Raw genomic sequence first — 12,063 nt, forward strand, 5'->3', positions numbered from 1 at the left:
TCCAAACCGAACGCCGAAACCGTCTTCTCTCTCGCCAGGTGCCTCAATGACATTGACGAATGTGTCAAAAACCCCTGCTCGAACGGAGGCCTTTGCGAAAACACCTACGGCTCCTACCGCTGTAACTGCAGCCTGGGATACGGCGGGGCGCTCTGCGAGAGCGCCGTGCTGGTCAAAAACGAGTTCGTTTCCACCTCGTGGAACATCGGTTTGGAAGAGGTCGTAGGGATCATAGTCTTTGTGGTGAGCATCTTCGTCCTGGTCCTGCTCTTCGTCGTCTTCCGCAAGCGGGTGTGCAGGTCCCGGAAGCCCAAGCTGGAGGAGGAGAAACAAGCTGGGGTCACCAGCTCCTTCTTGCAGCGACCGTACTTCGATTCCAAGCTGAGCAAGAACGTGTATTCGGACGTCCCTCCCCAAGTTCCCGTGCGCCCCATCTCCTACACCCCGAGCATACCCAGCGATTCCAGGAACAACCTGGACAGGAATTCCTTTGAGGGCTCTGCCATCCCAGAGCACCCGGAGTTCAGCACCTTCAACCCCGACTCCATGCATGGGCACAGGAAAACAGTGGCTGTCTGCAGTGTGGCTCCCAATCTCCCCCCTCCCCCCCCCTCCAACTCTCCGTCCGACAGCGATTCCATTCAGAAGCCCAGCTGGGACTACGACTATGACGGTACGTTTGTTTTCGAGTTTTATATGCATAAAGGGGGAAACTGTTAATGAAGTCTTCATTATTAATTAACCGACGATTGATGTCAGGAAGGAATGTGTTTTCCATTATAAATGATTTATGCCTGAATCACTCTCATTTCTTATGATTGAACTAATTGCTGTCTTAACCTATTAATTATTTACTTTGTGACTGATGTCGCCTCCTTTAGTACTACTCCTTAAATGTTAAGACTGAGCGAGATGGATTGGTGATGTGCTCTGCAGAGGGCTGCCTTAAATTCTGCTGAATAGACCTGATTCAGGATTAGGAATGTATGTTGTACGGAAAGAAAGTCACAGTATGTTTGTGAGAATACCGTTAAAAAAATTAGTTAAGTCGTAGTACGATTATTTTATTGGCTTCCAGTTAAAAATTAAAGAAGACATTGTACTTAGTTTTTAAGAAAGCAATGTACCTATTTCTGTAGTACTGCAGAACTACAACAAAGTCCGACTTTGACTTTGTAATATTTGTAGGAATTACACATGTAGTGCATTTGAACCCTGAATTTTTTTTAACAGTCTGTCTGTCCCTCCATGTCATGGTACTGTTCAATGTCTGGGCTCCACCTGAATCAGTTTAGGACTAAAGTGCTAAGTTTGAAAGCCAGTTGAAATATAAAAGGGGGAACATTTAAAAATGATTGTAATAAATAAATGTAACTGTTCTGCTGCAAGCTGTCACCCAACATGAATTTTTTATGATCCCCTTTTCCAGCTAAAGTTGTTGATCTGGATCCCTGCTTGTCAAAGAAACCAGTGGAGGACAGTGCTTGTCACCCATACAACACGCGAGGAAGCATGTCAGAAGTCCAATCTCTCAGTTCCTTTCAGTCAGAGTCTTGTGATGACAATGGTACGTATTTAGAGATTTACCAACGGATGAAAGTTTTTTTTTTCCTCTAGGTCAAATATTAAATTAATATTAAATATTAAATCTGTAGCAAAGTATCCATAAGATATTCTATGGAAGGTGTAGAAGAGTTTGTAACTCAACTTTAAAATAATGTGTTGAAGGAAATGTGCTCCCTTATGCTGTCTGAAATAATAGAAATTTCTAAGCATGTTAAATCCTTTTAACATCGTCAGCAAATACCTTAAATTGAGAAGAAATTCTGGCTGCCAAAAGAATCCGGTTCACTTTAAGCTTATCCCTGTTACATGAAACTTTTTCCCTCATTTCACTCAAAACCATGTTTCCATATGAAAAGGTGACTATGGGTCATTTGTTCCTTTTTCTTCCTTTGCTGCGGCTTCAGCTCCCATATGGATCAAATCTCTCCACAGAACGAGAGCAGGGTTTAACTAGGGGCTGCTTGTAAGTCCGATTTACACCGGTAAAGAAGGAAGTTGCCTAAGAGGCTCTGAGATTCTCCAGTGATAAAAAGCTTTTCCTGTCTGTGTCCCACAGCACACATCCTTGCTTGAAACAATGCGTAGTGCACATGTTCTCAATATCTGATCCTGAAGTCAACTTTGTCATTGCCACTAGAAAGGATCTTGGCAAAGCTTTGCCGTGCAGCTAATTTAAAGGTCCTATGATCATTTTAACTGACGTTTTGGAAATTAATCAAAGCAGCGAACAGATGTTTGGAGAGCAGCAAAAAAAAAAAGAAAACAAAAGGTTTTGCCGCACCAGCTTTATCATTGTTACATTAAAGGTCATGTTTCATTTCAGCTAGAAAGTATTGCACACATTGCACAGGAATTGTATTCCCTTCCTGTTGTGGTTATATGGTCATGTACATGTGTACTTTTATTGACCCCTTAATCCGCAGACCATGTTATATAAATACATTTTTGGAGTGCAGGTGTTATGACAAAACCTATAACTCAACTAATTGTTTTTCACATTAAATCACCCTTGGTCTTTAGGAAGTGTTCGCTGGGTTCCCAGTAATGGGTACTCTCTCACTGGACAGATTGTACTCTGTGGCCCAGGCCTCATGAGTTTAAGCCAGGAATCAAAGATGTACAAGTGAAACTGGGAATGTTTGTGTGGTCAGCCAGAAATCACCTTCAGCTATATACACATACTAACCTGAGGAAAGGCATTTTTATCCTGGAAAATTTTGCGGCTTCTTCCTTCAGTACTGTAAATACCATTGTGAGCATCTCAGTGCTGTATACGTGTATGTTACCTTGTATAAGACAAGTCCTCATCTTATGTTTTAAGTCTGTGTTGTGATTAGCTGTGAAAACCCAGACATGTAGTATAGATTCCCATTAGTATTTGATGTAAAATTGGAAAAGTTTAGATTTATATCAAGAAATACTGCCAGTGAAGCAAAGGAAAATTTATGGGTACTGCATATTTCAGTTGATTTCAATTTTTATAGCCCAACTAAGTAAGATTTCCATTGTTACTGAAGAATATGTACTAATGGTAGATTTCTTATTTGCTCCTTCCCTACCTTTTTACTAGCCTCCATAGTGACTGTAATACACCTTGTCAATTCTGTTGTTGACTCGGTGGAGAGAGAAGGTATTCTTTTTACCTCATACATAGTTGTCTGTGGTCTTCTGTGTGTAGTGCTGTCTTTAGTTTTGTGACATAGAATAAGCTTCATATGTGCCCTTTACTTATTCAGAAATCAACAATTACAGTACGTGTTGGTTCGCGCTGCTGCTTTCATTGGCTCTCTGGAGTCAGTATTAGAATAACAGCACAGATCAGTGCATCAGAGCTAAAATCAACATACAAAAAATATTTAATTCTGGTGTCGAAAGCACTTGGTGAAGAGAGAAGCCCAATACAGCTGAGGTTCAGACTGTATAAGTCTCTGATTAAGTAAATGGCAGAACCCATTCTCAGTCATTCGGGAGTGTGATAAACAGAGGTTTGAAGGCCTCTTCTCTTCGTGTTTTCCTCTCCTGTTCCTGATTATCTCTTGATGCTGGACCTGAAATGTTTTCTTCTTCTCTTTCTCTGCCGTCTAAAGAGTCTTTCGCGGCTCATGACCTCAAGAACCCAAGAGGTGACTTTTGCATGAATTTCTTTGTGTGCTCGATGCTAATCTCACTCACCTTTCACTGTAATGTGCTTATGTGCTTACCGTAGCGAATAAAACAGTGTTGATTAGACAAGGGGCCGCAGTAGGTGTTGTGGTTTCAAGTAAAACAAAATACAGCTTTAAGCATTGTTTAACCACTGTTCCACTCAACCTGTCAAATCACTTCTGATTAAAAAAGGTAGAGGATAAAGAGATCTTGATGTGGACTGTTGAACCAGTGCAAGGCTGTCATTAATGGCATCTGTAATGTTACCCAGATCACACACACCCTGTAATGCAGTTTTCCAACAGTACTGAAAACCAGGCATAGGTGGGCTCACTGCTCCTCTTATCAGCTGTCTGCAGATTAAGTTTTCAATACATGTCTTTGTACACTGGAGTTGTGTTCCCAAGCTTGAACTAATGCAGCTTAACACACTGGTGTGATAATGATGATGCATGATTTTGGGAATCTTGAAATAAAAACAGATTTGTGTTGTCGTACTTCATATGGGTGACCTGATCAGCTGACAGTAGGGCTCCCATCAGAGTACCGATATATATATACATATATATATTTTTAATATGTGCTTCAGATATCAAAAAGAAGAGTTTCTGACGGCTGTCTTGCATTGCGCAGGTTACCACTGGGACACCTCAGACTGGATGCCAAGTGTCCAGCTTCCGGGGATCCAGGAGTTCCCACAGTTCGAGGTTGTGGAAGCACCGGCCCCCCTGTATAGTGACCCCAACGTAATTGACACTGACTACTACCCGGGGGGCTACGACATCGAGAGCGATTTCCCGCCGCCCCCGGAGGACTTCCCCGTTCGCGACGAGCTGCCCCCCCTGCCCGAGTACGCCGACCAGTACGAGACAGTACAGCCCCCCGGGGACACGCCCCCCTCCGGCAGCCCCGGCTCTTCCGCCCGGGGCAGGCCGCCGCACTACAGCCTCGGCCAGTACCTCCCGCGCCACCACTACCCCGCGGACCTGCCGGACGCCCAGAGCGCCGCCGTGGGGCCGGGCGGCTACAGGGGGGTGTTCCCCGCGTACGCCCTGGGGTACGGCCGGGATTTCGAGGCGCCCAGCGTGGACAACATGTCGATGTCTTTGTACACCTCCACGGCCTCCTGCTCCGACATGTCGGCGTGCTGCGAGGAGTCCGAGGTCATGATGAGCGACTACGAAAGTGGGGATGAAGGCCACTTCGACGACGTGGCCATTCCCCCGCTGGACTCCCAGCAGCACACCGAGGTCTGACACTGTATCCTAAAACGAAAGTGCCTGGAGCGGAGGGAGCGGGAAAAAAAACGACGCCCGCACACCACGTGCGCGCCCGCACACGCCCGCACCCCCGCGAGCGCGTGTGCGCGCGCAAGCTCGATTCCCGCGATAACGCCGAGGGTAGTCGATCCCGCGCTTCTCTTCTTTTGCAAAGACTGCTTGCGAGCTGTTCTCGCTAAGCCTGTGGCGGCACTGGATCATGCAGCTCCCACTCCGCACGTCCCTGCATCTCCTGCAGCATCTCCCACGGAACTGAAAACCGGATTCGATTTTTCACTGGCTGTGCCATTGGCTTAGTGTTCGTCATCCTGCGCAAACTTTGAAGGAGTTCTGAACAGGCGTACAATTGTGAACGAGAAAATCAAGCGATATCTGTATTTATATAGTTATAACAATGCAGAGACTAATTTTTTTTAAAAAAACAAATCTCATTCGTTTTATGTAAATTTTAATGTACAGTTTTGATTTCAAGTTTTACTAGGTTTTGTAGATATTTTATGTTTTTTTTTCCCAAAAAAAAAACAGTTTTGTGGTGTGACATTATATCAGCCTTACTTTATCACTGAATATTTTCATAAACACGTACGATAAAAACGGCTTGTCAGATACGGTCTGTGTATGTGTAACATTGATAATTGAGGGTCTTAAATGAGTGACTGCATTTGTTCTTTCATTCCGTATTATTTTAATATTGTTTTGTAAACTGAAGCTGTAAACCTTTTTTTTTTCCAAACAAACATGGGACCCAATGTATTTATAGTGCAGAATTCATCCTTGGCATAGGTTTTTAAAAGTGTCTGTATGTGTGAGAGATGGAATGGTCTTGTAAAGGTTTTTATCAGGTACTGCCATTAGCTCACTCTTTCCTACTGGCAATAAATTATTAATAAAAACATGTGTTTTTAATGCTTTTCAAACCACAGTATGACTAAAAGTGTTTAAACAAGTTCTTGCTACCCATGGAGCTATAAAAATCATTGATGTGTTTTTTTTTCGTTGACATTTTACATCTCCTGTTTCAGGAGGTCACAGTGCCCGTTTCCATCAGTAGCAGGTATGCATCTGTTCAGCCATGTAATAACGTTCTTCAAACGTTGTTTCAGCTCGTTGTCGGTAGAAAATGAGCTCTAGAAAGAGTTCAAGCAGGGAGCTGCGTCAGCATGCGGTGGCTGCAAAGGGACAAGTAAAAGTTTATTCCTGTTGGAAAGAGAAAAAAGAAAACACCTGAAGAAGGCTCCACAGCCAAAACATTTTCTTTTTTTCTCTTTTCAGTGTGAAAGAAACCTTTACTTGTTCAGTTCTAGAAAGATACCTATTATCGTACCATTATCAGTCTTTTAAGCCAATTCCTAAGACCCGGTGTCTTCTGGTTTTTGTTCCGTTACGTAATTACACAATAATAATGAACATGATTGCTCTAATTAGTTAATTAACTGTGTAATACTTTCCACCAAACTCTGCGTTTTTTTATAGATGACTAACTGCACCTTTAATGAAACTCATGTTTTGAGATTTGATCAGATGTGTTAATTAACTTCAACTGACGGGGTGGAACAAAAAACAAGTAAACACTAAACTCTGCTCACCATAATAAAATAATTTGGTCAAAATTAATTAAAAAATAATGAAATGTAAAACTCATACAGCAATAATTAATATAAACAGATCTGGCCCTATAATCAAAATGCTCAAATCCTTATTGGCCATCATTTCAACTTGTACTTGTGATTATTATTTTTTAAATACTAGCTGCTGTATGTGATGTACCAAATTCCTTGTCCAAACAGATACTGGCTATTAAAAATCCACGTGGTGGGTCTGTTTATATGGAAATTCACCCTTTTTATTTAAAACTGCCAGATCAGTGGACAGATATGACTAATATCAGTGAAAACTAAGACACTTTCACTTGTTCAGGCACTCATTTGTCTGTCTGTCATGGGACATGAGGAAAGCTCAGAGTTCCAGCTGTGATCCTGAGCTTAGAGTATCTTTCACTAAACCACTAAACCAAAATATGTATTGTTTGTTTACATCTTAAAATGTAAAAGTATTGTATTATTAGAGTTATCTTTTTATGTGGCACACAGCTGGTATAGAAACCTAGTTGCAAAATGCTGTATGGGAAGTCAGACACCCCCATTATTAAAGTTTTCAGTCGCGTGTTTCCAGGGTCATAGATCTGAATGACTTGCCCCTGCGTGGTGCAGTGTTGTAAATATCCAAGCCTTGTTGGTATTAGTCTGCTCGTTCTCTTGTGAATCAGGGAGGTAAAAAGCCTCGTGCTATAATGAGGTAATAAGCGTTCTTCCAAAGGGAGGTTGGGCAGTACTTTTAGAAGGCTGCTTTCTTTCATTGCATAAAAAAAACCTGTGAAACAAAGCCTGAGGTTTGAAAAGGAACGTTATTTGTTCTTTGATATCTTGTTTGCATAATGCCAATTTATTGGAGCCATTATAAAATTAATTCTATCTCGAAATGTGCCAGAAAAAAAATATGAATGTGTTTGAGAGAGACTGTTTTAGATTTTCGAAAACCAAAACTAGATTCATACCAAAAACAGGCACGAGAAATTTCAAAGAGGTACTTCCAAGAGGACGGGAACCGGGGGGAAGATTTCAAGACGAGGTGACGGGAGAGTTTTTCTTTTTTCATGAACAGCACGGACCCTGTGAGATGAAATGTCACGGTGACCTTCATTGCAGGCGACATTGCAGTCACTGGCGACTGCAGTAAACAGAAAGATTTCCTTTGAAGTGTAACCCTTGCTCCACTCTGCCTATCTTCAAAAGGTTAACTTCAGCTAATGAAAATTCTTGACTGAATGCCAAGACCAACTTAAATTGTGTTTGGCTTAAAGCCCAAAGCTGGCAAACTTTTAGAAAGTGTCAAAAGTAACGACGGTCTAGAAAACATCATCGGGATTCCACAGATGGTTTGTTTTAGTACACTGAGGACCACGTGGAGGGGTAGTTCAATTATTTTCTTAGCTTCTAAAACAGATGCAGTGAAGAAGTATGCTCTTTTCTATTAGATGATAACCAGGTAAGGTGTGTTTCAAACTATAAAGCATTCAGCATACTAATAATGGATAAGTGGAAGTTAAACCACTAATTACATTCTTCTATCCTGTATAGAGACACTTAAACATGTTGCCACAGTCTGCCCAAGTAAAAAGTATAAGATCTTCAAATCCCTTTGTTGAAAGCCAAAACATTATCTCACAGCACAAGTGTGTAATAAATGGCAATGATCTGCAACATTTATAGCAAACAAAGGCTATAAATGTGACAAATGTACATTCGGCAATTTATCATTAACCTTCCGAATTGAAGCTGTGAGAGCTTATATAGTGAGATACATTTTCTTGTGTGTAGTATTGTGTTTCTTCCTACAAGTTTCCGTCCTCTTGGAAATACTCATCCAAAATTTCTCGTGTCTGTTTCTGGTATGAATCAGGGACTGTATTGTCCAAAAGAGAGACGTTCTGAGACACAGAATGGAATAATTAAAGTAATAACAATTATGATTCTTTTCCATTTGTATAAGTCGTTTCCCCCAAAGAAACAGCCTGAAGCGCTCCACATCCAGGAAGTGACTCATTGCAGGTAATCCAGTACAACCCAGGCAATACAAACATTGAAATGCATCTTGGAGACCCAGGCTGGAGACCCGGGCTCAGTGTCAGTGTGCACTCTGAATGAGTGCTTCACTGGTTTAGTCCTTGTGAGGCTGGAGTGGAGCCTTCTGGGAGTCGGTGCCAAAGTTCCAGGGGTGTCCCCCTAGGGTAACCTCTGAGTAGCACCTGGAGCTTGCAGAAAAATGTACACAGGTCCTTTACGTAAGAGCCTTGCAGATGACACCATGAATGTAAGGTCGAGCCTCACAGCACAATCTTTTCATTTGATCAGCCAACTCTGGTTTCCCTGCTCTTTCCTCATTCTGCAGTAGCATCTGATAAGGTATATAATGTGACTTCCCGCCTTGTGTCTGATACCTCAGCTGTCCCCTTAATTTTGTGTTTTGAAGTGTTAATTATATTTTGCACAACTCTTAGGCCTCCAAATTAATAATGATCAGAATCTCTTAAGGTCAACAGCTGAAAACGGAGATGATTCCTTTGGGATTTTTTTTTCAGAATTAATTAAGGTTGGAGACGTACAGTATAGAAACAATTGCATTGGTTATCAGTAGTGTGTAAGACTACTAGTTGTTTTTTCATAGAGAACACCACATCAAAATTATATACAGTGATGGTACTGAAGGTTTAGCTCGACATACACTTCAAGGAATAATTAAATGTATGCGAAAAGCTTTCTTAACTGTAAATAGTAATACAGTTTAGGAAAATGAAAAAAAAAACATTTACAACAAATAGTGCATAAAAATACATTGACTGGGTGATAATCAATACAATTTGAAAGTACACCTTGTTGCTAGGCATATGAAAGTCTTCATTCTCCACTAGAAAATTCTGCATTACAAAAACACGAAATGAAAACAAGGCACGGTCCCATTATTTTCAAAGTTATTTTCACAGTATGTGTTGCCTCTCTTATACTGCAGATAACTGTCATGCACAGCACTGTATTCCACAGTGAGAAGCATCATGAGCTCTTGCTGTATTGAATGTTCGCCACAAGATGGTAGTGTATCATCGTCACAGACCCAGACTCACTAAACTCGCGATTCGCGGTAGAAGTGTTTTAAATCTTCAGGGATGTGGAACTCCAAAAATGTTGCCTTGACAAAGTGAAGGGTATACGTTTTATACTGCTTCAAATAAAGTCCCATCTAGTACATGGGCACGCGGTGCAACACCGTGGAGCATTTTATCAAGACAAGACGAGGGTTACAAAGTTTGACTTGAACAGGTACAGTAATTCCCCTCGGAGGTACAACAGCTGGTGCATTTCACCAGTCTGTGCAGCGTGCACGGGAAACAGCAGCGACTGTGGTGTTCCCGAGTGAATGATACAAATTAGTGGAAAATTGTTTTGGAATGCTTAGAAAATATTTCAGTCCAGCTTTAGACTTAAACATCGATATACCAGAAATCGTCCTAGCATGACGACCCCAACCTCCTCCCCAAAATGACACGTTTAATCTTTTTTACTTGGGCATTCTGCTTGGTTATCGTCAGTGCTCCTGTCAATAAATTACGCATTTTAACCGTGGCACTGAGGTCAGATGTACAGTACAATCGCTCAACATACAGCACAAACTGCATTCCGCGGTGCCAGCTACAGTACATCAATTAACCTCAGGTTAGTGTTCATTAACTTGTTGCTGTTGTTATTTTGATGTGTCAGGGCTACTGCAGTGAATCTTTAACCGTCGATGTTGCTCTGCCTAGGTTCCGTTGTTCAGACACAAAAGCTCTGAATCGTCTGTGGGTGGGAGCGAGTGTCTGATTCCAACAAATTTATAGACTGGATCCTCGCATCTAGTCATGCTGACTTTACCGACACTATTTCCAGAAATGAAAAAGGGTGTCTACTAATAAGGAAGAGACTCCTTCAAGTTAACTAGCAATCACGTTAAATCTTTTCGACATCCCTGTCCTATAAATACACCTAGGATGCCGTGATATTAATAACCATGCAGGGGGAAAAATGAAAGAAAACACTGCTGTACCTTTGGCATGAAACAGATTTTTGCTGGTTTGGAGAGCAGGAGGACTGCTTCTGAGCAAGGTTTGACAATGTTTCTTGTTAGACGCTGACAATAGTTTAATTCTCTGACATGTTTTGACAGTCCCTTAAGGGTATGTAATACGTTTCTGGCTGTAACCAACAGTGGCAGGCCAGGTTTCGCAGTTTTATTGCGTGGTTATTTCTCTAGAGCGCTGCTTCCTCTGTAAAAAAGAAAAGGCTCGGAGGCGGTTTGTTTTCAGCGCCTTCGACCTGAAAGATGCCGAGAACGACGTCGCCATAGTGACGTGATTTTTATGTTTTTACATCAAATTTAGAACTTTATACTGTGTGTAGAGGCACAAAATGTTACTTGAAGGGTGAAATTCAAATATGCTTGTTAAAAAACAAATACTAACAGGCGTGCAAGGCCTTTATTAAATTAATATTTCTTTTTAGATTCCACGTGTTTAACGTAAAGGTATGTATGTAAATCTAAGCTATATTTATCGCTTTATACACATATCAGAGGCCTCAGTCAGGATCTGGACCTGTCTAGGGGGTTTTCAGTCTAACTGGACTCTCAAAGACTTTATTGGCTTAATTATTAAAATGAATAAGATGAGCTTTAATTGAAGCAGAGTCACTCTACTACGAAAACCTTTTCTGTTGTCTTGCCAAAGTTTTAAAGTTTCATACACCAGACAGCCATTAATCAGGATAAGCCAAGTACCCAAGTGCTGGTGCTTTTAAAAAAATGCTTCGAAAACCTGCAAAGGCATTTTTACTTCAGGAAGCACTTGAACTTTGAGCGGATGCCCTGACCAGCATTTGAGTATCCCTGTTTTTAATGAGTTTTCTCATTAAAAGAGACATGACTGAATATCTCATTTTTACGTTTGAACATACTGTATATGATTGCAACGTTTGCTTACATTCATTATGCTGTTTGTGTGCTTGTGAGGAAGAGAAGTAGGAAGACGAGGCTGGTGGAGAAGGATGGATGTATTATGTGAAAAACTGGCGGTTCGTACATTTCTGGAGGCCAGTCGCTTGGAATTGCGTGAGCATTGTTCTGTCATCGTTGTTATGGCGATAGACCCGGTGAAATGATAATGATCATGATGAGGAAAAAAAGTAATCGAAAAAAGCAAAGCTTCACACTTGCTGGACCAGATAACAGTAAAATAAGCACTTAGTAAAACTAAAACACAGGGCTGCAAGGAGAACTGGGGTGAAGATCTTGGTGTCTAATGTCAGCTATTAAAAAAGCAATATTTTAATTGCATCCTAAGTGTTTCCTGCTGAAGAGCCGTAGTTATCCTATTTATTTATTTTTAATGGATCCAGGACAATTGCCATTGAGGATATTTCTCAAGCCCTGTCTAATTTATGTAACGAGGCAGGAAACTGGTCTGAAAATAAGGTCTCGTTCTATC

The 12,063-nt window shown here is 41.3% G+C and overlaps 1 protein-coding gene across 10 annotated transcripts in view; it reads left to right on the forward strand.

The window, feature by feature from the left end:
• fat1a (FAT atypical cadherin 1a) overlaps window positions 1-5,884 on the forward strand; it is a 75,180-nt gene extending 69,296 nt beyond the window's left edge. For 4 of the 10 annotated variants that reach the window (XM_088639469.1, XM_088639901.1, XM_088639637.1 and 1 more), the window contains 5 exons: window positions 39-673; window positions 1,430-1,567; window positions 3,137-3,196; window positions 3,654-3,689; window positions 4,345-5,884. In XM_088639469.1, coding sequence (XP_088495595.1) covers window positions 39-673; window positions 1,430-1,567; window positions 3,137-3,196; window positions 3,654-3,689; window positions 4,345-4,967 — 1,492 coding nt within the window. In that variant the 3' untranslated portion in view covers window positions 4,968-5,884. Of the gene's footprint in view, window positions 1-38; window positions 674-1,429; window positions 1,568-1,970; window positions 2,030-3,136; window positions 3,197-3,653; window positions 3,690-4,344 lie in introns of those variants that run through there. The other 6 variants (XM_088639982.1, XM_088640069.1, XR_015940140.1 and 3 more) reach the window with 5 other exon arrangements.
• The last annotated feature ends 6,179 nt before the right edge of the window (window positions 5,885-12,063 follow it).

This window comes from Lepisosteus platostomus, chromosome 1 (assembly GCF_059453375.1).
Source record: "Lepisosteus platostomus isolate fLepPlt1 chromosome 1, fLepPlt1.hap1, whole genome shotgun sequence".
Classification (NCBI taxonomy): domain Eukaryota; kingdom Metazoa; phylum Chordata; class Actinopteri; order Semionotiformes; family Lepisosteidae; genus Lepisosteus; species Lepisosteus platostomus.